This window comes from Opisthocomus hoazin, chromosome 20 (assembly GCF_030867145.1).
Source record: "Opisthocomus hoazin isolate bOpiHoa1 chromosome 20, bOpiHoa1.hap1, whole genome shotgun sequence".
In the NCBI taxonomy this organism is placed as follows: domain Eukaryota; kingdom Metazoa; phylum Chordata; class Aves; order Opisthocomiformes; family Opisthocomidae; genus Opisthocomus; species Opisthocomus hoazin.
This window is the reverse complement of record NC_134433.1, coordinates 16,165,772-16,192,331: the sequence shown is the minus strand read 5'-3', so window position 1 is coordinate 16,192,331 and position 26,560 is coordinate 16,165,772. Positions and strand designations below refer to the sequence as shown.

Here is a 26,560-nt window from a genome sequence, read left to right as displayed (position 1 = left end):
TGGGATGCAAGAGCCCCAGTACAGGGGTACACTGGGATGCGGGGGGACCGGGATGTGGGGGCATTGCGACGCGGGGGCACTGGGATGTGGGAGCCCTGAGACGCGGAGGCCGTGGGGTGCAGGAGCCCCGGTGCAGGGGTACACTGGGATGCAGGAGCCTGGGATGTGGGGGCACTGGGACGTGGGGGCACTGGGATGTGGGAGCCCCAGTACAGGGGTACACTGGGACGCAGGAGCCCGGGGTGCGGGGGCTCCGGTGCATGGAAACGCAGGGCGGTGGGGGCACTGGGACACGGGGGCACCCGGCACCCGCCGCTCTCAGTTGCCCCTGCTGCCCCCCCCCCCCCGGACCCCCCTCCCCACTCCCTGGAGCGACCGACCCGCCATCGGCGCCGAGGGGGACGCAGGGCGGGGGCAGCGGCGGGACACCCCACACCTCGCGCCACCTTCACCCCGAGAGCCCCCCCCGCACGCGCGCGTGTGTGCGGGGGGGAGGGGGGGGGGGTTGGGGGTCCGCTTCGCCGCTGCGAACCTGCCCACGGCCACGCGTGTCGGCCCTGGGGGGGGGGCGTATGGAGCCTCCCCCTGCCGCCGCGCGTGGGGGGGGGGGGAGGAGGGGGGGTGTGGTGGGGGGTGGCGCGCGCGCGGCGGTGACGTCACGGCCGGGCCACGCGACGGCGGCGGGCCCCGCCCCGGTGTCGCGGGGGGGGGGGGGGAGGGAGGGAGGCAGGGAGGGGAGGGAGGCGGCGCGGCATGGAGGGAGGGGAGGGACGGCGCGGCGCTGAGCTAAGCCGATCCCACGTGTGACGGATCTGGCTGCTTCCCCAGCGCCTCTCCAGTGAGATCCTCCGGTAGCGGAGGGAGGAGGAGGAGGAGGGGGGAAGGGAAGGGGAAAGGCAACCGGAGCGAACAGAGCCGTAGCCGGGCCGGGGGGGGGGGGGGGGGCGGGTCGGGCGGGCAGAGGGGGGGGGGGGTCCTCTCAGGGGGCTCTCGCTCGGCGCGGATCGCTGAGGGCTCCGCGCGGCCATGGAGGCGGACGGGAGCCAGGCTACCTCGGGGAGCCCCGGCGAGGCGCAGCACGACCCCGGGTAAGTCGGCGGGTGGCGGGGCGAGGAGCGGAGCGGCGAGGAGCGGGGAGGGGAGGGGGGGGGGGGCCGGCCGGTCGGCCGGCCCCCCCCCCCTCCCCTCCCCGCTCCTCGCCGCTCCGCTCCGCGCCTCTCCGCGCCGCCGTGAGGTGCCCCGTCAAAATGGCCGATCCCGCACCGGCGTTCAACTCCGCTCTCTTCTCTCCCTCCAGCAAGATGTTCATCGGCGGCCTCAGCTGGCAAACCTCACCAGGTAAGGGCAGCCGCCCCCCCCCCTCACCTCACCTCACAGCCCTCCTCGCGCGTCCCGCCCCGCGTGGGCCGCGTCCCGCCGCGCCGGGGCCTGCCCGCGCCCCCCCCCCTTCCCTCCTCTGCCTCTTCGCTTCTCCCTCTCTCCGCAGACAGCCTTAGAGACTATTTTAGCAAATTCGGAGAAATTAGAGAGTGTATGGTCATGCGGGACCCCACCACCAAGCGCTCCAGGTAAAAACCGCCGCCCACCCCGAGTCGCGCTGACAAACTTCGCGAGTTGCCGCCGGGGCGGGTGGGACCCCCCCTATCCCCCCCAAACCACCCCCCTATCCCCCCCAGTGCCATCCCACGCGTGGGCTCGGGGGGTTTCTCCGTGCATCCCCTCAGCCGGGAGGAGGAAACAAAGCGGCGGGCGGAGAGGGGCTGCCCGCCCCCCCCCCCCCCCCCCCCCCGGACCCCGGGGCTGCGGGGAAGGGGAGGGGGGAGGAACCCGCCGTTTATTTTTATGACTTCTCTCCCGGTCGCTGGTTCTCATCACCCCCCCACCTCTTCCCGCTCCCCCCCCATCCCCTCGCTCTTTGTCTCTCGCAGAGGATTCGGGTTCGTTACGTTCGCGGATCCGGCGAGTGTAGACAAAGTCCTGGCGCAGCCCCACCACGAGCTGGACTCCAAGACGGTAGGTCCTGCGTGGGGCTCCCCCCCCCCCCACCCCTCCCACGCCGCGGGGACCCTGCCCTCGCCCCTGCGTGGGGCTGCCTACCCTGCGTGGGGCTCCCCCCCCCGCCGCGGGGACCCTGCCCTCGCCCCTGCGTGGGGCTGCCCACCCTGCGTGGGGCTCCCCCCCGCGCCGCGGGACCCTGCCCTCGCCCGCTTTGCCTGGGGAGCTTCGGTCGCTTTGCGGGGCGGTGTCCAGCTGTCATTGAACCGGGACTTTGCATGGTGGGGTTCTTCCTTGTTTTTTTTTTCCCCCTCCATTCTGCCTTTAACTCAAAGAAAGCGGTAACTTTCCTTTTTTTTTAAATCCAAATTTACCCATCGTGACCGATGGCTCCTCCCCCAGCCTTATGTTTTATTGAGCGGTGACATTGACAAAAAAACTGTGGAGTAAAATCCAACTTTTTTTGGTGTTCGGCTGCAGAATGCTTTCTGCAGGGAACTTTCTGCTTCTTTTGATTGATTATTTATTTATCAGTGCACGCGTTTCAAGGTGGGAGTGACTTACTGTCAGATCATAAAAGCTGCTTCTGGTGTCATTTCCCAAAGTCATTTTTTGGAGAGAGCCCCCTCACCTGTGATGGCAGGGCTCTTACGAAACGTGCGCCTGGATTTATGGCGAGCTAGCGGAGAGCTGGAGAGCAGAGAATCACGAGTCCTGATTTGTTGTTGTTTCTCCAGAGCTTTTTTGCTACATTCGCTCTCCGGTGGATAACATAAGGAAAGTGGATTCAGCCAATCTATTTATTTATTTATTTTTTTAAGTAAATGTTACATTTGCTTTTTTTTTTTTTTTTTAAAAGAAAACCAAACTAAAAAACAACCCGCATGTAAGTTTACCCCTTGACCTGATACAGTGTTTTCAGTGTCGGGTCAAACAAAAGATAGCAAGCATGTGTAGCTTTAGGCCCTGTTTTCCTCCCTGCAATCAAGGCCGTGCAAAAAGATGAAGTTTTTGTGCCGCTTACTTTGTGGCAATTTTAAGCCTCAGCAAACCTGGAAGGGGAGGGGGGGGAAGGACACTGGTAGAGGTCATTGTTGCTTTGGTCCTGGTCGGTCTGAAGGGGGTCGTGTTTTTGGGAAGGGAAGGGTTGTGTTGGTTTAACTGTCTGGCAGAGAGCTTCTGCTGAACCTATCGAACGGGTTCGTTGCTGTAACTGTCCTTTATAGTATGTGTTCTGGATGTTAAAGGTTTTATTTGACGTGAGCATGGTGTTAGGAGGAATCCTGTCTCAGTGCTGGAACATCTCGTGGGTGCCTTGTGTGCGTGAGATTACAGTTACATGACAAATAGAAGAAGCAGGGAGCAAACCCGAGTGTATGATTTTTCAAAAAAATGTCATTTATATGCAAAAAAAAAAAGCCCAAAGCTCTCATAGAAGCAGGTGGAATCTAGTGTTTTAATTCGACCTACAAATTCTGCTGGGCTTGTCTGAACACGTAGCCCATGCTTTCACATGTCTTAATAATTTGATTTTAGGTTTAATCAGAGATGGTAAGATAACTGATTCAGCTGTGCTTCTGAGATTAAACTCACCAGACTTTTAATGTACAGCTATATTCTCTATGTGTTTTTAAAGATAAATTTAGATAAGAAGAACAAAGGCAAACACTATCTTGAACGAGGGTTTAAAAAAAAAAAATCACGGGAGGACACCCTGTCATATTTCTGACTATAATTACGTCCTCCCCCAGCTCTTTTCCTGTGTCACAGTCTAGTCCCTGCAATGTATTAATTTGCTTTTCTCTGGGGGAGGGGTGAAAAGCTTGACCAGGACAAATTTGCCTCAGTTTTGATTGTATGATAATGATCGGATCAGTCTCAGCAAGAAACTGACCTGAGAATCAGTAGCGCAGCTTAGAAGTAAAGCATGAAACTAGCCAGGTTCCCTTTCAGCCGTTTATTTGTAGAAGTGTTATAGTAACTGTTCTTTAGTATAACATAGCATTTGACTCTGTTTCAACGTTCAGCACAGGAGGCAGATCGGTTGGGTATTGGCATGGAAACGTCGCTCTTGTTTACAGTTACGTTAAAAGCTTTGTTTAGGTAATGGCCATTCATATCAGAAATAGTATTATAGTCATTTCCTAGAGGACTTGTAGATACAGTAAGTAGAATTGTACCTAACTAACTAATTTTTTTTTTTGGTAGTCGTTTGGTTTTTTTTTTTTTGGTTATTGTTTAAATAGTTGACAGGGATGTGCAAAAGGTATGGATTTGCCACGTTGATTGCTAGTGTTCACCTTCAAACGCTGATGGTGTTTATCCAAAAGGTTTTGTGAAGGAAAATTCAGTTATTTAAGAAGGGCTGTCGCTGTGGTGCAAAGAACTCCACGCTCTTTGAACTGACCTTCAAAAATGAATGCGTTGCTTTTGAGTTAATGGCTCTTCCAACTTTTTACCAGTGGGACTTTGCCGTGATGCCCTTCTGGTGGGACTGGTGTTCTTTGTTGAGAAGACTTTCACTTTTGAAGCAAATGTAGAAACGTGCATATTTGCTTCCACCTTTGGGTATTGCTGTGGAAAATCCGTACCTGTTGTATTTCCCCAGTAGACAAATGCCTAGTCGGTGCTGAATATATTTGTAGATAATGTTAATCTCTGAAAAGGTTAGCTTTCTAGATAAAGAATTTTACATTTTATGCTTTTTGAACAATAAAGTGGCATGTAATCGCTCATTTCTCAGGTATGTCCTAAAAAAGATACTGCATTTGTATCTGATGTAGACAAATCACTTTATCAGTTGCACATCGAATGTTTGTGCTCTTTACAATTTTGACAAATTAATTGAGTAAAACTGCTTTTTAGAAGAGGCCCATGATTATTTATCAGTGACAGGAGTATTTATCACCACAGGAGTAACAGTACCAAATGGAAATATCTCCTTTCTCGAATCAGGATTAGCTTGAGGCGGGGGGGTGGGGAAACCAACAAAACCCAAACTATTGAAGAAAGCCTCTACTTCTAAATATGCCTTAATGCAATCAGGATTAGTTTCGTCGGTTTCTTACGTAGTCAGACTACGCTGAAAGCAGTTGCAAGTTGCACAGGTAGGATTTAGGTAGGATTTAGTCCTTTAAAACATCCTTTTCCAGAGTCTTTTATTTAGAACATGTCTGCATGCAGATGCTGCTGAAAAACGGAGGTGAAATCAGCAGCACATAGACATTTTATTGCAGTCATTTTTAATGATGGCAATTTAAGACGGGCAGTTGTTTAAAAGGTATGATTTTTGTTTGCATGCAGACATGCATCTGCGGTGGTGTCTTTTTAAGTGATTTTTGAATGGTAGAGAAGAGTCGCTTTTAAAGATGACCCATGTGGAAGTTGTTTTTAAAATTGCAGAATTAGCATTTTGGAATTGCAGAGCGGACACGCTTTCTAATTTATGCAGCGCAATAGGAGTCAATGCTGCATCTTGAAACAAGGGAGCGTGGGGTAAAACAAAGATATTCCCACCCCCCTTCCTTTTTGTCTCTGGTGGCATGCTTCATCCAAGAATACTTTAGGTAACTCCTTTACGGAAGATCTTTTTTAAGAACGTGGTTTCTTCTATTTTTAAATGCCTGTATGTTTTGCTTGTGTCTTGCTCTCCCCTCTTCCCACCCCTTCCCATAAATGCCCCTTCGTAGTCTTTCATTGCTCGCGTATGTTTTTTGAGGGTGAGCAAACCGGATCAATTTGGCATCTAGTTATCAAGGATAATCTTGTAGCCCTTTTAATGTTTCAGTTTTAGTCTTTGAAATGTGAATAATTTGACTTTGTGTTTTGCATTTCTTTTTTATGTGGTGTTGCTAGTCAGTTGACAAAACAGGAAAATAAAGGAAAAATAAAGTAACCCCAAACCCAGCTGAAGGAAGGTGCAGGTGTCAAAACCAACAGGTTAAGATCTCGGTCAGGAATGCTGGCCATCTTTCTGGGTAACCTCCAGAGGATGCAGATAACATTTAACACTCAGTTTTGGTTGTAGAGGCAGCACCCAGAGACTAATACAGAGCTCCCTGGGCACCAGCGGAGATTGTTGCCCAGCAGATGATGTAGGAGGTGTGCAGAAGAGATGTTTTCTTCCTCTCTTCCCGTCTCCTTCCCCATGCCAGAACCCCCCGCAAACAAACCCAGACTGCGATCCGTCAGTTCCAGAGTAGTTCTAGATGACTCAGTGTGCTGAATTATAAGCCTGAGAAATGAGGGATTAATAATTCAGTGATTAAAAAAAAAAATAAATTGACAACAAAAGCTATCTTGTTGATTTCCCCTTTCTTTTTCCTCAGATTGACCCTAAAGTTGCATTTCCCCGACGAGCACAGCCTAAGGTAAGTAGGAGGATCGATAATAGGATTTTAGGCACACAGAGAATCATTGTTGCCAGGCAGTTCAGGTTTCAAACAGGGAATTGGCAATGAAAGCTTTTAAAGCCGGAGTGCATGGCGTCTTAAGGGTATCAGCGTATGGCTGTGAAACTACAGGAGAGCGGCTTTGTGCGATATTGCGTGTCTCCAGTTTAACCGTCTCCTCCCAGAGTCCCGGTCAGCTGCGGCTGGCTGAAAAGCAGAGACTGCTCTAGTTCGGGGGGGAGATTGTTGCTGCATTACTTGCGTTTGTTGTGCTATTTTACACAATATGTTTTGCCTGGTGTTTGTGAAGAGCGTTTGGATTAAGTGCAGACTTCAGGCTTGTTCTGAGCTGAGCTTTCAGTTCTGTGGTCGTGATGGATGGGAATATATCTCTGCCTTCATTGTTTGCAGATTTTCTTTTGTATAACTTCAGAGTTGTGTTTGGAGACTAGTAAGCATCGGATAGCAAGTTTCTGATGAAGCTCTGAACTCTTCAGGCCACAGGGTATTATTTTGCCAGAACAGTGAAACAATGAGGTTTAAGTCTCTTAGCCGATCGGGCTGGCTGGAGACGTGACCTCCTTCTTCCAGGCCACTCCTGCTATAGTGAGGCCGGTTTCCACGTTGGGACAAAGACGCTGTCGCAATGTGCGGAGAGACTTCTGTGTGCATGCTTACTCTGAAATATCACTGGGTGCCCTTTCTTCTGGAGGGGTTGCTTATGGAATGGAAGTGGTTGTTGCTCTTCAGGCTGTGCCTAATGAAAACAACAGATCAGTTTCAAATCCAAACATGTGGTCAGTTGTATTTGAATTTTGAAAGCCAGAGGCTGAAAGAAAACTTTTGTAATTGACTTTTTTTTGAGTTTTTTATTTGTTTTTGAGAGTGTATTGGAAGAACTTAATTTAATTGGTGTATGCCACTTGCATACACTCTAATCATCTTGGGTTACTTCACTGTTCTGTTGAAAAATGGAAGGACAAGGCTGCAAAGTTGTGGATGCAAGTCAGTAAGGAAAAGTGCTTTAAAGTGGGTGGCAAGAGACTACCTGAACAAGTTCAGCCTAGCAATTTTATTGCATATAGCTCCTCATGAAAGCAAGCAGTTTAATAGCATGTGGAACCATAATGTTGAATATTGTACAAAACCTGCATCTAGGAAAAATTATGTGTGATTTTAAAAGCCCTGGGCATATAGCAGGAGAGGTGCTAGTGATTTCTTTAAAAGAGGAAAAAAAAAAAAAAGAACAAAATCCCACAGCCTACTTGCAGAATTTTAAACCAAACTAACGTAGTCAAATATTTAGAGGTTCTTTTCTTCATAGGACGTGTCTAATAACTGATTAGTGAATAATGGCATGCCTGACTTTCTTCTGTGCTAAGCAAAGAGTTTATATTTTGTAGGATTTGTGGCTTCTGCGTTCCGTTGTTGGACTAATGCTGTCTTTAAGATACAATTTACAAGTTATCAGAATTTTGAAGGGTTTCATAATTAAAGTATGAAGATAATTTTGCACTGTGACTGATGTTCCATTCTCCCTTCCCAATACCTTTTAAAGGCTTATTTACATTTTAAACTGTCTTCAGTTACCACTTATCTGTTTCTACAGTGTTATTTGTAAAAGTTTATAATGCTTACAATAGAGCTGTTAAGCTGTCCCATGTGATTTCTTCTATAACAATTAAAAAAACCAGGGCAAGTCTTATGCCGAGGATATCGGTGACTTGAACTTTCATGTTAAAGAATGCAAAATCAGGTTATTTTTACAAAGGGGATTTTGTTTTTCTCCACGTAGGGTGGTGTTTTCTGGGTGTGTTTTTGTTTGTTTTATTTATTGGTAACAGACATCTTTCAACTGTGGGGCAAATCCTGGAACGTTCGCTGGATTCCACTCTTAGCAGGAACTCGCCCTCTCTGGAGGGGTCAGCAGTGTCTGTTTCTGCTTTTTACACACTTGTCCTTTTTAAAGTGTTGGGATTTCTACAAGGCACTTGAAAAAAAAAAAAATCTTCAGATTGAAAGGAGCCTTATTAGGAAATTGGAGAAAATCAGATGCAATAAAGAACAGATTTTTTTCATCAGTTATGATGTATTATTCTGGACTGCATTTCATAATCCGAATTTTTTGTTTTCTGTTTTTTAATTAGAGACCGAATTGAGGTTTTGGACTTCAGTTTTTCATTTATCCCAGTTGAATAGCAAATGCTCAGCGTTAAAATGTGACTGTACTTTAGTCTAATTAACTAGCTAATGCTTGGGTCTGTGGCGATTAATGGCATTTAATGAAATGTCTCTGTCTCTCTAGGTGTGAAAGGAGATTCCCCCCCCCCCCCCCAGTCTTCATTCCTGATGTGTTTAGCAAAATGAGCATTGGGCTTTTTTCAGTGGGCTGCCTGGCAGCGCCTGGGTGCCGAGGTGGAAGTCCGTCCGGCTGCGGGCGTGTTCCCCGTTCTTGTGCAGGCAGGCCTCCTGGCAGCGCTTCCCTCCGTCCTCCCCTTCCTTCGGTGGCCCTCTTGACCTGCCTCGGCGCGATGAACTCTTCAGCGGGCAGCGGCTGCGCCGGTTCTCGGGCCGCCTTCGCCTCCCGTGCCAGATCACATGCTCGCTGTGGGCTGCGGGGTCAAGCTCAGCTTATTTGTGCGCGCACAATAATTTGTGCTCGTTCCTTCCTCCTTTCTGATTCATTTTAATTGGCTCGTCTTCCCCTTTCAAACCATCGCCCAGTAAAATGCTTTCTTTTGGGCTTTTTAAACTGCGTCTCCATGATCTGACACCTCTCTGGTGATGCAAATTGGTTACTGAGCACCAAGTGGCAGGTTGTAACAGCAGAGCATTCTTCCCTGATTTTCTTAGAATGACCCTCGCAGAAAATCCTCGGTGATTGCCTCCAGTGGATTACGCCATGATGTGTAATCCTGCTCTCCTTGTGAAGTGCAGGATGACTTGAAGCCATTGTTTCAGGGTGTTTGCTGCAGGGGTTTAACTTGTTGAGGTTCTGGTAGATGGCTAACAGCGAGATGAAAAAAATATACGTATGCTTTCTCGCGGCTGCTGTTCCTTGATAAAAATCTGTCTTGCTTCCAAGTGCTGGAAGGCGCTCTGTAACAGTTGATCATTTATAACTCTGCTTGGTTAAAAATCCTTAAAAAGCAGCAGTGATGGGGGGGGGTAGTAGCTTTGTACCCCCTTTTGAATACTGAAGGCTACAATAATTTGACTTATTAATATACATAGCTTGTCAGTTCTGGCATTGCCTGCTATGTTAGGTTGGAGAAGCCTTATCAAATTTAGCACGTTCATTAGATATTTTCTAATGTAAGCAATTTCCACTCTCACCCCCCTGCCTTGGGGATTTATTTAAAACCAAAACCTGAAGAGCAAAAGGACAGCAGCCTCAGTCCGTGAAGAAGCTCCTTGGCCATGAAAATATGTTGGTGTGACTTACTAGTATAGAAATTTGGGTGCTTTCTAGTGCAAAGCCACGTATGAAATAAAGGCAGGTAAAACTTAAGTCAAAGTGTACAGTTGGTGAGGCTACCCACCGAGCTGTATTTTGTGCTCGGGTTCCTCCAGGATGGGACTGAGGGGCCTGTTCTTCCCGGCACTTACTCCAGGGACATAGTGCATGTGGCTGGGGATTGCTCTGGCAAGTCAACAAGCTGGAACTAGTTGTAGCATTCGGTGGCGTTCATGGCATTGTGTATGTGACCCTGCTGACTGTAGTCTCTATGCATCCTCTTCAGCAGCTGTTAAATAAAAAGGGCAAGCCAGCTACTGCTGCTAGCTACGGGAGCTGTTCCTGTAGCTCGGTGGCGTGTGCTGGATGTCCAGCATCCGGTCTGCTGATGGCCCGGAGCAGAGCTGGTTGTTGTCAAGATTGCATATTTTAGTTTGGGGTCTGATCTACGTAGGTTGGGTACAGTGTTCTGGTGACCATGTGGTCACAACAGAGCAAAAGGTCTTTATTCGGTGAGGGAAGCCTTTTGTCTGATAATCAGACGCTGATGGTGAACACTGATGTTTTCATTAGACATATTTTATTCTAGCAGAGCACAGTGCAGGATCGATTACTGGTTCTGGCATCTCTGCTTCAGTCCATCAGTGTATCTGTGAACTGTGCGTACCTTGTCTGTGGACTAGCTGGTTTCCTGTCTGACCAGGCACATGGACTTTAAGAGGTGCAGTTGTGCACATCTGTTCCTCCTTCTTTGGTGAAAAACAGTGTCAACAACTCTCCTTTCATTTGAGCCGCCCCTAGTTAAACCCAGGTGACGCTGGCTATTCCAGAGCAGCAAATGGAGGGCATGCCCTTTTGGAATAACAGCCAGGCTAACCTGGGATTTTTTTTTTTTTTAAAGCTAACCAGTGGATTTGGATGTCTGATTCCAATTAAGTTAACTGTGGGTGGGGTGTCTGTGTCCCTTGGCTGCCTGATAAGCTTGAGCCAGAGTAGCAGAGACTTTATTCCAAAGCAAATGATGGACCTTGAAAATCAAGAGCTGTGTTGTTTGTTTCCTCCCCTGCTTCTGCCCGTAAACTCCTCCAGGTTAGTCCCACTACTTCCCATCGTATTTTAAGTATTGCGTAGACTTTGAAGTCTTTTTCAAAGGAATGTGAACTGAACACACTAGCAGAACTCGGGATTCTTCCTTTCCTGCCACCCTTCCTTCCCCACCAGGCTGTGAAGAGCAGCAAGGTCAAACCTTTTCTCTGTTTTATGTTTTTTTTTTTCTTTCTTTTTCTTTTTTATTATTCCTCTGTGGGTCTGCATGGAGTAAGAGAGAAGTATTTCCTGCTCTTGGCTTTGGGTATGGATGTGTACCTTCATAATGTTGCTATATCTTCTTCATACAGAGTGCTAGGAAGTCCTTACCAGACAGTATGAGGGATTTCTTTTTGTGGCTGATGGCCAGTGTTCAGGTATCTTGTTCAGCCAGGCTTGATGTAGATCTGTGGTCCAGGGTCAGCTGCTCCTAGAACTTGTCTCCCTCTGGCACTGTATTAGATGGAAAAGTTGATGAGTCTGAGTCTTGGCTAATCAACCCAAGTCTACTCAGGTAGCAGAGGATCAGGGATTTGAAACCCGCAGTTCTTGGGCTCAGGTTCTTGCTCTCTGCGATCTGTTCAAGGCAGAGCATAGTCTCTGTTCTTGGATGCTGGCAGCTGGGGGAAAAAGTGACTGTGCAAGGCGTTCTGTGGAGTGCAGTGAGTTTTGTCAGAAGCAAGAGCTGAGCTGGATTTTTGTAATTTTATTGTTTTTGGAGATGTAAACATTTATTTCTTCTCCCTAACCACTCAGGTAGGTTGCTCAGGTTGTCCTTAATCCCCACAGACTATCTTGTAGTTGTGTGAAATGTGTATGTTTCCATTATCATTGCCTAAGGATGTCTTTCAAGTTAAGAATAATCCTAATGTATTTTCCTTCCCTTTGACTTACTGCTAACTAAAAATTAAAATTGAACATCATCTAACTTGGGATTTATTTTTTAAAGGGCGTTCTACATTCCCCATGCTTTTCTGTATTGTTGGGTTATTTTTAATGGCATCTATCTGGCAACTTCTCTGCACTGAGACCTTGCTGCTTGGATATGCCAGGAAAGGGTCCAAAATGAGGGAGGTCAGGGAAATGGAAGAGCAGCAGCATGCTAACACCCTTGTGTGTTCCTCTCTGCTTCTAGATTGAGTACATCTCATCTGCAAAGTGCTGAGCCTTTATCAGCCCGGGGGTAGGTCTACTAATGACTGATCTAAAACCATCAAATTCATTTATTTGTCACTGCCAGTGACAGGCCAGTTAATGCTAATGGATTCTTTTTTTAGACTGTTGACTCTGGTGATAGTCTCATAAATGTTGTGAAATCCAAAGCATTAAGGGAACTTGTAACTTATTTTTAGAGGAGAGCCATCGGAACAGGGTAACGTGGTGTGTGTAGATCAAGGTGTTTGTTATGTTGAGAAGGAAAAAGAACACCTCCTCTGTTTCATTAAGCTATACATACATGTCTTTGCTGTTCCTGATAGTTACTTGGCTTTTCAGTTGTATTTTAATGTTCTCTTTAAATGCATTTTGGGTCATGCTCTAAAGGGAGGAGAAGCTGTAAATAGAGCCAGTCATCTTAGGTAAAAAATGGCTTATTTCAGAAAATGGCTCATATGCAGGGCCTGAATCTTCTCTGTCCCTATTGTGTGAAAGCACTTAAGCATATACTTAAGTTGGCATAAGCATGTGGGTAAGAGCTTTGCTGAATCAGGATGGACTAAAAGCACATTATTAAATGCTTTGTTGAACTGTGGAGCTTGTAGCAGAAAAAGATTAAAAGATTACTTTGTATATTTGACAGTACTTTGTATATGGTCAGTCCCATCACTTCTTTCAGAGATAGCCAGTTTCGTCTCTCTCTTATTTCCCCCCCTCCACCAGAGGATCTTACTTACAAGAAACTATTCATCTGCCGTTTCCTCAAAAAAATGATTGCAAGGTCAGTGTAGCATCAGACTTTTTTTTTTAAAAATCATTGTCTAAGCTTAATTTAGTCTCTAGCCCTGCAATCACACATTCTGTTTGCCTTAGTCACTGAAATAATTCTGTAAACTGTGAGCAGTGTTCAACGTGGCTTAAGTTTCTAAGATATTATTGCTGTAGAAATTGTGGTTTGCTGAGTAATTTGAAAGTTAATGTGAATCTCTGTAGTCAGATCAGCATGCGGTATTAATAAGTTACTTCTAAACTTTGGCATTTTGCTGTTCTCCTGTTGCAAATATTTCCGTTATTTTTTGAGTGCAGAGAAAATCTGAAGAATGTTAGGAAGTTCTTCTCCGCGGCTCAACCATTCTTCGTGCTGGGACATCTGCTGCTGGGTGTATTGTTGTGGCGGAGTAGGCTTAAATTAAATATTAAAATTGTACTTTGGGAACTTTGTATTATAAAGAAGGTCCCTACCCTGCTAAGACTTACGCAATTCTGCACGAGGAATAGTTCCAGAGACCTCAGCAAGCGCAGTTAAATGCATACAAGGCTTCTTAGTATGTTGGTGAAGTGTACGTGGCAAGAAGGGTGAAGGAAGAGAAGTATTGACAGCAGCAGAAAGCGCTGTTCCCTCTGCCCTTCCCTCCCCCCAGCAAAGACTTGCATTAATTTCCCATTGACTCTGATGTACAATAGGGAAGAGGTTTCAAGCTGACTGAAGGGGCAAAGGTCCAAGAAAACTACTGTAGCAAGAACTGATGTGGAGTGACAGTAATGAGGTGGCCTGGCAGGTGGGAGGGAAAATGGTGGGGAGGGGGAAAGAAACTAATATCTAGTGCATTAAGTAGTTCCCAGGGTTTGACGTTGTTAAGTCCTGTTGGTTTTATTTTCCTCTGTATGTGCCATACTACTACGAGATATGGCTTGGAGCAAGGCCTCCTTGGCCGAGGACACGGGCAGCGTCTTGGTGCAGCTCCGGTCCTTGTGGCTCCCGGCTGGGTCACTGGGAGTGCTGGTGTTGTCCAGGGGATACAAAACTCTGCTGTAGTGTCCCCAAACCTGCACTGTGCTGTTTTGATTTGTGTTTTGGTACTCCTGACTCTGAGCTCACCTCTGTGTTGTTCTGTGGGTCAGGTTTGTGTCAAAGAGAAGGTGAGAGGCACCGAGTGAAGAAGTGTTTTGAAAATTTGGTTTGTTTAAAATAGGGACTGTGAAGTGCCAGCAAGACTTTCAGCTTCTTGAATGCTGGTGGAAACAGAATGCCTGCTAGATAGAGAGTCAGTAGAGGTTTTTATAACAATTGCTGAGTAAACATTGTTCAGGAATCTTCCCAAAGGGTGATTTGCTGTGGTGTGTAAAGAGGTTGCAAGGTCCTGAGCATCTGTCCCAAGTATCCGTAAATCCCACTGGGCTGAGAGGTATCGCTCAAGTCGGAGGCTTGGCTTGTGGCAAAAGCTTGTCAGCTGCAGACCCTCCGCACTGGCAGCAGGTTTGCTGTTTGTTGCACTGCTGGAAAAATGGTGTTGCTGAAGGGGACGTTGCTAGTGATTTTTCTGCAGTGCTTACTGAAGGAGTGAAACTTCTGTAGAGTTTTCCACTGAGCCATGTTATCGGTCATTTATGTTCAGAGATGCATTGGTGCTATTCCCTGCTCTGATCCCAAGCTGTGCACAGAGCCCGATACACACACAGAGCGTTTATCCTTTTGCCAAAGGTCTGCAAAGTGCTGTAAATGAGTATAAAGGTGTTCATCTGCTGGTGGATTTCGCGTACTTCTGGTGTTGTATTTGGCAGGCCCACAAAGCCTATAGCAGAGCTGTGTGCTCACTGAATTGTGGAAGGGAACAGAAAACATTGAAAAGAAATCTGGAGTTAATGCTGAGAGGCGAAACGTGATAGGCATTTTCTGAGGGCACAGGGTTATCGCCCCACATCTTGGTGCGGGGCTGCCACCGGCCGTCGTATTGGATGGCGTGAGGCCGTTGCTCTCTGCCCTGTCCTGAGGATCCCTGGGATCTCTCATGTGAGTCCGAGTGAGCCCCTCCGAGCCAGCTATGGCAAAAGATGTCGGCGTCTTGTGGCTGGGGCTCCCTCTACTCCAAAAGTCTCTAGTACAAGGTGTTTGGGGTTTTTTCTGACTGACGTGTTCGCACTAGACAGCTCGCCTTCCTCCCCAGATGCTTTCTGCAGCTCCAGCCCTGGATGGGTGGCCTGCAGAATACACAGCGTGGCTGACAGCTGAGCCCTACCCTGTTCAAATATGACTTGGTGAAAAAGCCCCGTGTGAAACCTGCGGTGACAACGTCCTGGGACCGCTGTTAGCTGGGTTTGACCTCCGAGGAAGCACGGCGTCGCAGTCAGCAAGAGTTTGGTCTGTCTTGGTGTCAGCGTGTGGGAACCCAAATAAGGCCCTGGCAGGCCTGGTGCTGATGCTGCCGTTGAGCCGGGAGAGGTGAGGTTTGGAGGAGAAAAGGCCCATGGGGGTTTACCCAGAGCATCTCAGTGTGGCAGAGAACACGGTCGTTTCCTGATGCCTGGTGGTAAACGGCCGCCCCTGTCTGAAAGAGATGTTGGCAGCAGCCCTGGATGCTGGGAAGGAAGCGTGTGAAGCAAAGCAGTATCATACGCTGCCAACTCTTGATGCGACTTGTCTTTGAGGGGTTAAACTGAGGTGGGGTTTTTTTTTGTTGTTTTTAACAACTTTTGCTTGGAAAATTTCTAAGGGAGGCCCTGACTGGAGTGCCAGCGCTTTGCTGTGTGGCGGAGGTTGCAGCTGCTGGGTCCCGAGGTTCCTGCCGTACGCTGGGGTTTGCGAACAGCCGCGGCGAGGCGAGGTCGCGGGGAGGGGGAAGCGAGATAAGGGCGCTGGGCCGCAGCGTGTGGAAGGTAGTTTGTGGTGTGAATTATGGCTGAGGCCGGTCACGTGGTGGTTACAAACGAGCGTGGGGGCTGGGGGGGGAGCCTGGCAGTGGATTGAACTGGACTCAGCAGCGCGTTGCAATGCAGGGTCGATCCTGGTGCCCTCAGTAACAGGAGGAGAGGAGGAAGCATGCTAAGCTGCAGGTGTCCTGGAGTCCCTCGGCCTCCAGATAAGCGTTGGCTCCTCTCTTCCCCGCAGAGCTGGGCGCTCAGCCATGCCGGACGCTCCTCCACCCCCATGGTCCGGCTCCTGGGAGCTGGCTTTCTCCTTTGTGCTGCAGGACCGTACCCACTTCTCTCTGTGTGGCCTGTCGTTCCTCCCTGTTGGAGCTCGGAGGGGTGGCTGCGGTGGTTGAGGAGTGTGTCCTGACGTGCTTGCACTGCACCTACGGGTCAGGCTGCAGCGTATCTGCGTGCCTCCATCCCTCTTCTGCCTGCTGAGCGGGGATTTCCTGCCCTGGCCGGCCTGGGATCCCGGGGCTGGGTGGATGGTGGTGAAAAGCACCTGGAGAGAGTCTCCTGCCACGGTAGCTTTGTGCTTTAAATTCCTGGCGCACCTAATCCGGTGAACTGTGATCAAAGCAGCAGGTTGTGCAGGCCATGTGCCCGGCAATTTATGTATGAAGAGGGAGCTGGGATCATCTGCTGCAATTTTTATTTTGTTTCCCCCTGTTTTTCATCTGGTCACATCCTTTGTGTCATTAATCTTCCAGATCAGATAAAATGATAGTTGAAAGTCCTCCATAATTATGATTCCCCCAAAGTTTTGTGAGCATGGCTTTGATTATGTTGTAGTTATTAGAAGTCAGTTTAGATTTCTGGACTTCTATTTTGCAGGTATCTCTGGTGGATATTTCAGTAGGGGCATTTCTCTTCTCTCTCAATGATGTGTGTGCAATAGGAAAAGAATAAAATACAGAATAGAAAAGAAAAAAATTAAAGCAATTTAGTTACCAGTCCGAAGGCTTTAATGCTAAAGAGCCATGAAGAAACTTTATTGCAACTGTAATTGCAGACATAAGCAGTGATTATCTGTCTTCATACTTTTATAGTCCCCATCACTGTCATTTGGACACATGAAGCTGCTGAGAGTGTGTGCAGAACATTACTCGGCTGATGCTGTGTAATTGTGATCTTTTGCAGTATGTGGAAAGTAAAATAAAGTGTCAATTCATTTGAAAATGATGGGGAAAGAAAAGGGTGGGAGAGGACAAGTGTCCTTGCAGAAAACATAACCTTGTTTCATCCATTTTGCAGCTGAAAGAACGCAGTTGACAGGGTAATCATCTTGTATGGATGTGGGGAAAAGAAATTCTGCTGTTTCTTAGTGTTCCTGTAGGTCTTCGGCAGGTGCAGCCCTTCATCTATGGAGGGTGCCTCCCTTTTTTTTTTCCTTGAAATGTTCTGAATTTCCTCCAGCTGAAAGAAGGACAACAGCACCTGTTTGTCGTGCATTCCTGAGAACTGGAGATCATTGGATCAAGGCAGACAAATGGACGCTGCCAGGTGCTTCTTGAGGTGGAACAGAGATCAGAGAGCAAGTCCTGAACTGCTTGGCCTGATTACTGGTGCTGGTTATGCAGGTGAAAACGTGCTCTGGGCTGTAAAGAGGAAGAGGTAATTTGGTGGTTGTATGCAAGATTCTTTTCCTGCTGCTCGGCAGGCCGAAAGATCTCACATTCTCAGTATTAACTGCCTGGTAGCTTTTGGTGAACTTGCTGGGCGCTTCAGAGGACTGCGTACAGGACCTGGTGCTGCTCTGCAGAAGGGGAGCTTGCACTGCTGGTACAATCAAGTGACTAAACCTAACGTGACATTCCTGAACTGGAATCTGGTGCCCATTTTGTAAAGAGGCTTTTAAGTTTCCGCTGCCCTAAGAAAAGTGGAGTGAGAGACCTTCTGCTGCTTGGCAGCCAGAGTGGTAGCAGGAGCAGTATATGCAGAGCTCTGGTGTTTTGCGTTGAAGTTGGTAATCCCAAGGTCAGCACAGGCTGAGATGGTTTGAGTTTGCTTTATCCAGGCCAGTGGTACTAGAGTCTGCTTGCTGTCTCTTCTACCCCTTGCTCTCTTGCTGTTGGTGCTTTCCAGGCAGGTGTATTTGTTGCCTGAAGACAATTTGTAAGCTTGGTAATTGTCATTGCAGTCACCTGCTCCGGGTGAGGTGGGGAGGTCAGTGGAAGAGAGGAGACAGGAGCCACAAGTCCTGGGATCTCTTAAAGAACAGTACATGAATAGTCCGGGGCTGAGCTTGGACCTTAAGAAGGTAACAGTTTTGTGGATGGTTTTGGGGTAGGGGAGGTACTTGTTGGACAGGAAGCTTGCTATACTTTCTTCAAGTTTTTTCTGAAACTTGGAGGCAAAAAGACAGCTATTTTGAGGGAGGGAAATAGATGCAGAGGAATCCAAAACTTCTAAATCTGTTTTTATTTGCTCTAGCACTGAATTAGGACCAGGTAAAAAACACAACTGACCAGGTATGTTTTTGGTGGACTTTTCTGCGTTTTTCAGTGATGGTAGTCTTTGCTTTCATTGAAGTTCGCAGGAGTTAACCACTAACTTCAGTTAGAGCAGGTCAAAGCAAAGCTGCTAAATTGCCTAATAGGCTCAAGGCCATTTTAAAAACAAAACCAGAAAACTACTAGTGAAATACCTAGATACACAAAGTAGTAGGCAGTGCAGTTTCTGGAGGCACGTGCCTGCCATTACTTTATTTGAAATCAAAATGAGATAGCAATGTTTTGAAAGTTTCTGATGTTCATCTCGGCGAGCTGCCAATGAAAAATTGATTCTTGGAAAAGTTTTATTGAAAACGTAGTTGAAAGTCTTTGGGACGTGTATTGCCGGAGACATCAGCATCCGACTTCTGCAAAAGACTTACGTGCTGAAATGACTTAAACTAGTTTAAATCTGACCCTTATGCTTATCATATGGAGATGAGGTAAGTGATTGTCATCACCTTTGTTTTACGGGTGTGGAAAACAGAAGTGCTGCTCACGTGTTCCGCAGCACGCGAAGCGGTGGGAATCGCTGGTGCCTCAGGAGAGGGCGATTCCAGCCCCGATGCGGAGCTGGAGCTGCGCGAGCCGTGCCGCGTGTTTGTGGGTGCTGGAGGAGGCGCGGGGTTTGAGAAGCCGGCGTCCCGGCTGTGCCACGGCCAGCGCCGTGTGAGTAACTCTGCATTTTCTTCAGTCCCCACAAGGTGCCGAAGCTATGTGTGATGATTGCCTTAGTGTTGCATCATTGGAGACGGGTCTGAGCCAGTCATGAAAACCCTCTGCAAAAGGCTGTTGCAGCTAATAATGGCTTATTAGAAACAGTTGTTGAGAATAGGCCTGGTTTCACTGGGCATTTGAAGCATCTTAAGAATGGTGCTAGTGGTGCTCAAAGTCTGAGGGGGGCACGAGCAGACGCGGGGGTAAGCTATAGAAGGTTTAAGATGGAGGAGCGAGTGCCCAGAAGGACAGAGCGAATGCAGCGTGCCCATCTGCCGGATGCTTCAAAACCTGCAGTCAGCTACTGTAGCATGGGGCAAGGAAGGGAAGGAACTAGTACAGAACTGCTGCCTGCCGGAGCTTGGTTCATGTCTGGGGGAGGCTCTGCGCGAGTGAGCGCGTGGCAGTGCTGAAACCCAGGGCTCGCTGCACGAAGGTGTGCTGGTGACTCGAGTGCTGAGAGGTTTTGCTGTCTGCGTGGTAAGGGGAGGCCGTGTGGGAGTCGGTGCTCCATGCTAGTTTCGGAGCAGTGCTCAGCTGCTGTGTCCGCTTCCGTCGCTGTGAAATGCTGCTTCTACGGCCACCGCTGCTGCCGTAGCTCCGAGCGCCCTGCACGCGCTCAGCAGCCCTCTGCCCGGGGAGCGGAGCTTCCCTTCTGCACGTGGAGGACTTGCCTGTATGGCGCGTCTGTAGAGGAAGAAAAATTGCAGCCCGGGCTTCTGGGTCCCAGGCTGAATACCCTGAAGACCGTGCTGTCGTCCCTCGCTGCCGCAGGCTCCTCTGCCAGGCGTGCTGGAAGCTTTAATTCATGTGCTTTGGGATCCTCTGGCAGGCAGCGCTGTAGAAATGAGGAGCATCATTGTGTTTTATTGTGGCTTCTAAGAACGCAGTGTGTTTGTGCTTCGGGGAGCCCCAGGGGCTTTGTTTTTCACCAGGCCTGAGCTATTCTTCAGTAGAGCCTTCCCGAAGCGTGATCTAGTTCTGCCCATTAGGAGTGAGAGACGGGCCTGACTGATTTCTGCTCCCTGCTGCATAATAAATCTGATACTAAAATTAGTGCTGGTCTCCCTAGGCCATAATTCTTGCTGAGATTATAGAGAATTGTGTGTGCAGAGAGGAATTGTGGTTGTGTGTGTTTGGGTTTGCTTTATAACCTTGAGTGTCCAGTTTCCAGGTTTTTTACTTAACCCCCCCATCTTTTTCCCCTTTTTCTCTCTTTTGGGAAGTGCTTAGCCTTTCTGTGTATTTTGGCTATTTAAGCCTCTGTCACTGCAGGCAGATGAGTTCCTTGGGAGCTCTTCTGAAGGTTTTGTAATTGAGTCTTTTACCACGGCGACAGGATATTATTAACCTTCAGTAAAGCAATTTATTTCATACTCCTTTGTGGGGATAAGCCTTTTTTCCCCCAGGAAAATATTTATGTGGAAAGGGTTTTACGTACAGGGGTAGCTGGACTTGCAGCAGTGATTATGATTTAAAAAAAAAATAACAACTTACGTGGAAAAATAGGCAGTTCTGTTTGTGTCAGTTTAAAATAAACCTGTGGTCCTGAATGACTCCCACCCCTGCCCCAGCGTTTTATTTTAAAGAACATACTTTTTGCCTATCAGTAGCTTTGAAAGGAGGTTGTATTTCATTTTAGAGCTCTAGATATTTAGCCTCTGTGAGCACTAAAACATTTTGTTTTCATCTTGGAGACAGCCTTAAAAATGAACGGAGAGCTGGAGGGAGGAGTTCCTTGCAGGGTCTCCCTCTTGGCTTGGCCTTTGCCCAGAAATCAAATGGCAGGCAAGTCCAGAAGCCGTTGAAGATTGGATAGCTCCTAGAATAGCAATTTCCAGCGAACAGGCGGCGATGCTGGGTAAGTGGCCAGCCTGGCTGAATAACTTTTCTATTGAGCGTGGTGACAAAGGCACCGGTCTGGGATTCAGGGGCTCTGGGCTGGTCTGTTACAGGCTGTCGTGTCACTGCATCTCCCTGCGCCCAAACTTGAGTTTTAAAAATAAAATGAGAGTATTTCTTTTCCTATGACTAGTTAGACTTTGCTTTCTACTTCAGTAGACTGTTAAACTTTAAAAAAAAAAAATTAGCAACATGCTTGTCCTGGTTTGTGTCTTGCCTGAAAGCTTTGCACGGTTGCGGAGCCTGCTTTCGAAGTTCGCCGTACCTACAGTAGGAGTATGTTCTTCTAGCAATTAGAGTCAATAAAGAGGCGGTGTGATTGCCACATTGTACAAGAGAGCTTGGATGAGAGTTGCAGTGCTTTTCCAGAGCTTCACGTTTGTTAACACACTTGGATCTCTTGGCGCCGTTTGTAGGCTTTAATTGCAGAGTCATCCGTTTTTCTACGCTGTCCCTCTTCAGCACACCAAACCGCTTCTGCCGTGCTATTGGAACGGGCATTGCAGAGAAGGTGTTCTGCTCTGTGAGGCTTTTGGTGACCTTTGTTAGGGCTGTCCTGCAGAACCACGGCTGCCCAAGCTGACCTTCCTGCGTTCTGGTTTTCCAGATGTGTTCAGTTGTTTTTACCCAGACTTTCTAGCTCCTCTTCAGTGGTTCCGTCCCTCTTGCACTAGATGGGCCGTCGCAGAGAGCTGTTCCTCTTGGCCTGGGGAGCACTCGCCCGTTTTCGCTCTGTGGATGGCGGGGGCCACAGGTCTGCTCTGCGGGGAGCTCAGGGGCTCGGGCTGCTTGCAGGGCTGGGGTGCATCTGGCACGCGTCGCAGTGCCCATGCAAGCCCTGCCGTCTCCAGGCTGGTGCGGCGGGAGGGCACCAGGCTCGGCTGCTGTCCCCAGCTCACGGGGGCCAAGGTCACGCACCACGGGACAGAGCGGAGAGTGGGGCGGCTGCAGAAAGGCTGGGTCCGAGCCTAGGGACGACGGGCATACCGCGTTCTCTAGGATGTCCTGCTGGGAGAAGATACTGATGATCAACATGTTTTGTGGGGAAGAACTGAAAGCACTTTGTACATACTGTCCTTCGGCGGTGGTGTGCACCGGTTTGCAGAACGGGCTTGCCTCTTCCTTTGAGGTTGTGGCTGTTCTCTGTGTCTGGTCGGTAGCAGCGAGCCGAGATTTTGAAAAACAAAGATAAATGCCACAACCTTGCTTTGATACTGCTGTCTTCAAACACCGTCAGTCTGGTGTGTCTTCTGACTTGCCAAGCACAGTGCAACGGTGGTATGGCTTCAGGGGAACCAAGGGGCTTCTCCAGAACCTACCGTCCTGCTGACGCCTCGCTCGTCCTGGGCTGTGCTCGGTCCCCTTGGGAAGGGGCACTTTCCCATGTGGTCCTTCAACCTCTGCTAAAATTCAAGAGACGTGTTGCATGCAACAGAATGTTTTTGTTATCGGAAGACTTTTCAGAGAATCGTAGAATGCTTTGGGTTGGAAGGGACCTTCAGAGGTCATCTCGCCCAGCCCCCCGGCAGTGAGCAGGGGTATGTTCCACCAGACCAGGCTGCTCAGAGCCCCGTCCAGCCTGGCCTTGAATGTTCCCCGGGATGGCCCCTCCGCATGCTGGTTTTGTAAAACTTTGCAGCTGGTGGATTTATTCTTATGTCTTCAACTAGAGAATCTTTCTATTTTAAAAATGCTTAAAGTACCTTTTTTCCCCCCTTTTTACTATAACTGTTGTTGTAAGTGAGCCCCAGAATCTGAAAAAAAAATTTTTTTCTTTAAAGCTTCCCCACCAGAGATTTAATTAAAATATTGTGAAAGGCAGTCATTGAAAATGAGAAACCTTTTGAGTGGAAGGCACCCTGATTTCCCTCCGCGGAGCTTTTTGTCACCATAGAGATGAAAAGAGAAGCTCAAAATTGCACTTTCCCCTTGTGCATTGCTACCGAGGGGACGTGGCTGCAGGTAGCAGCTGCGCTAAAATCAGCGGGGCTGGGGCCGGGAGCCCGGGGAGGCATGGCTGGAGCTGCAGGCTTTAACTCTTTGTGGGGCACCAGCACGGCGTCGGGGTTTCCTTCCGCGGTGGAATAATTTCTGCTTCGTTTATTACTCTGTTTTAATTTCCTGTACTTCAGGGCTGGAATTTATCTGGGCTTGGCGAAGGGGAAGAACGAAGGCGCTTGTCCTTTTGTGTCGATAAGAGCAGAACTCAGCAACTTTCTGCGCAGCGAGGCCTGCTGGGGCTGCGCCGGAGCGGTGCGAGGGGTCTGTAAATGGCCGCATTGTTCCGGAGGTGTTTGTGCAGAAAGCCGGCTAAGTAGCGAACGGTGTTGAAATCCGATTCGGCCTTTTTAATTTTATCATGTTAGCGTATAAATTAAAACTTCTCTTGCTGCTCTGCAGCAGGGTTGAAGCCTGTCTGATTCTTACTTAAAATATCTAAATGTTGGGGCTTTTCTGTTTTTATTTTAAAATAAAGGCGTTACGGTTTTTTTTCCTCTTCTTCCCTCTGGAAGCGTAGAGATTAGTAAACCGAGAATACACGCTGCGAGTGATAAAACTGCTCTGATACAGTTTCAAAGACAGTCACACAAGTTGAAGATTATTGGAGGGTACGTGACACTGGGCAGTGTTATGCTTTTAATCATTTTAAAAACAAATTTTGCTCCTTAACTGAGTGAAGAGCAGACTCAAATGGATTCTTGGCACAAGCGACTCGGACAAATGAAAGTAAAATGTATATTCGAGCTGTCTGCTGTTGTATATTTTACACCATACCTGTCTTTGTGCCTGATCTCAAATGGATGTAATGGTTTAATTTTAAGCTGTGTGAGCGAGACCTGTTGTGTTTAAACTTCCAGACAGAAAGTGAACATAACCCATGTAATGGCATTATTAATAGGGAGTATTACTAAATTGTAATTTGCAAATTAATAGTTTAACTCTGAGATTAAATATACAGTTGTGTTCTTGTGTAATTTTACAAGACAAAATTAGATCAAGTATTTAAAACCAGAAGGGCCTCACCCAGAACCAGCGGGTGCCTTCCCCGGACTTCGCCGAGCTTCGCGTTCAGCCTTTTCCAGCCCGCAGCGAGGGTGCCGGCCTGTAGCAGCAGCAAAGTTGCTCAAACGTGTGTGTGCCCTCAGGAGCGGGCGGTTCACGTCTGACTCCCCGAGATACTGATGTATGTGGAGCACAATAATCAAATTACTTGTGTCCGTGGTGGTAGTGAGTCGGGCCTCCTGTCTGATGGTTGGGTTCTGCGTGTATCTGGCGGGCTGGTCTGAGCAATGCTGCTGTGTGTGTGTATTTGAGTTCCTGCAAGCTTGGATATTAATTTTTAAACGAGATGGTATTTGGGAGCTGGGCTCGGCGCTGATGCAGTTTGCCCTTGTGCTTTCCTTGACTGTTGCTAATAAGAAATGCTGGCCTAAATCAGTGTCTTGGAGAATCATCGATTCGCTAATTGCAGATAATCAAGTCCCTGCTCACGCTGAGACCACTTTTGTTTTCTGCCATTCCACCAGGATTCGGGCAGCGTCTTCCAGCCTTTGACGTAACTAGTAAAGTGCGTTTTGAGCTCTCATATTGTTAATTCTCGGAGGCGACGAAGTTATTGGTATTCAGGCTTGATAAACAGGGAGCTGTTGTACCCCTGACCTGTCCCGCCAAAACGAGAGGCGAAGGGCAAGGCTTGCCGCTGGGTCTGGGGGAAGAGGGAGCGCTCGGAGAGCTGCGGCAGCACGGGCCTTCGCAGCCCTTCCTGCCAGTCAGTGCAGTCCGAAGCAGTTGTCTGCCTGCGCCGGCCTGCGGAAATGATTCTGAACCCGTGCAGTAGTTGCTTCTTATTTTATTTTTTTCAGATGGACTTCTTTCCTCTTCTGGGTTCAGTTAGGGAGGGCGTTTGTGTGCTGTGGGTTCTGCAGACTCTGTTCAAAATGAAGCAGGGGCTGATGAAAATGTCTGCGTCCTGCAGTTAGCTCAGTCAGGAGGGGTGAGCAGAGGAGGCTGCTGCTCTGTAGTGACTGCTGCGCAGTGTCCTGTCCCGTCGGCGTGGCGCGTTGTGTGCGGGTGCTCTGCTCTCTGCGTGTCCACTTCAGCAAACCACCCCGCGCGCATCAGGCCTGTTGCCTTGCCTGGCTGGATTGAGGCTCGACGGAGGCTGTGGAGAGAGGGACGAGAGGTGATCATGGCTGGCAGGCTTTTCTAATGACTTGATGTAGAACAGCAGTTGATCCCGGACCATGAAAAAACAGGAGGAAATAAGAGCCTTGCTGAGGAAGACCCCATTAGCTATGGGGCATGTCTTTTTTGTAGGTGTTGGTCTGCTGGGTCAAGGAGAGCAGGGCAAATCCTCTTGCTTTGCTTTGCAGGTGGAGAAGCCGAGCATATTGCTTTGACTGAAGCATTTTGCAAAAATAACGAGGGTTTTTCATTTTGTCCGTCTGGATGGGAGCCGGCGCTGTGCGCAGGGCAGTGCATGCCTCAGGTGGAGAAACAGGTTTGCGTTTTCCAGTGCTTGCTGCAGGGATTTACAAGCAGGACGTAGCGTTGAAATGGCAGAGCAGAACGAGCTTCAGCCCTGCACGCGTGCTCTTCGGTCACTCGCTGCGTGAAACGTGCGTCAGCGGGTCTTGGAGTGGAGAAGGGAACAACGCAGCGCGTGTTGGCGATGCACCAGGCGGGCGACAGTGGCGTGAGTCTCGGGAGCGCGGGGACGCTGAGCGAGTGGTCCCGGCCTGGGTCCCTGCTGCGGCGGCTGCCGGCCGCGCTGCCGCTTTAAAGCCAGACCGGAGGAACAGATGATCGCTGGGCAGCTTAGGTTACATAATCTCTCCTGGGTTTAATGTCAGGCCTCCCCGAGCCCCATCGAGTGCCAGCTTCCAATCTGGCTCGTAATACTCCTGAATGTCCTTTTAATTTTTCTCTTTATTAATAGTTCTCTTACTGTAGTGTGCTCTCTCCCTGGCTTTATGTGGTATGCGTGCCTCAGAGTTCGTTCCTCTGCTCTCTGAGGTCTCCACCGCCCATGCTTCCTGCTCTTCCACCAGCCTGGAGCTTTTCACATGTGTTTTCTTTGCTAGTTCCAGAGACTTGTTTGAAAAAAATGTTGTGGGGAAGGAAGCAGGAGGAGTGACCAAGGACAGAGCTTGCACGATGAGGTGGCTGTTTTCATTCAGGGATGAAGCTCGTGAGGCCCTCTTGGAGAACAGAGGCCCGGTTGGAGAAGACCAGCACAGTGGTGGTAACGTGATGAAGCTGATGGTGAAGGTGAGATAAGAGAGACCACAGCTGGCAAGCTCTGGCTCCACCTGGACGGAGTCCTACTCATTGCAACCACAGATCTATCAGATGGACTAAATTTTTTTGAAACTTAGCTTGCTGATTTTGAAAAGGGCTGTTTTGTTTTTGTAAATAAAGTTCAGGCTCTTCACTGTTTTTCTTGGGTGTAGTAAAGGCCAGCAATTCTGTGGAGACAGAGCAGCAGTGGGTTTGGATGCTGAAGGGTTGTGTGATTTGGGATGCCAGTGCTTTGTCCCTCATCCCTAACTCCATAAGTAGGTGCCTTTGCAGTTATTCTCTACTCCTGCTAGGACTGTCACTAATTTCTTGTGTGTGTCCTGATGTCTGATGTTTTTCTGAAAGCCCTAGCACTGGTGATGTCAGTGTCAGCC

General features: G+C 48.5%; 1 protein-coding gene across 15 annotated transcripts in view; it reads left to right on the top strand.

Annotated features, from left to right (window-relative positions):
* The first annotated feature begins 972 nt into the window (after positions 1–972).
* Positions 973–26,560, top strand: part of MSI2 (musashi RNA binding protein 2) — a 257,207-nt gene continuing 231,619 nt past the window's right edge. For all 15 annotated transcript variants that reach the window (XM_075440218.1, XM_075440222.1, XM_075440221.1 and 12 more), the window contains exons 1-5: positions 973–1,088; positions 1,298–1,338; positions 1,487–1,568; positions 1,929–2,013; positions 6,324–6,365. In XM_075440218.1, coding sequence (XP_075296333.1) covers positions 1,027–1,088; positions 1,298–1,338; positions 1,487–1,568; positions 1,929–2,013; positions 6,324–6,365 — 312 coding nt within the window. In that variant the 5' untranslated portion in view covers positions 973–1,026. The remainder of the gene's footprint in view (positions 1,089–1,297; positions 1,339–1,486; positions 1,569–1,928; positions 2,014–6,323; positions 6,366–26,560) is intronic.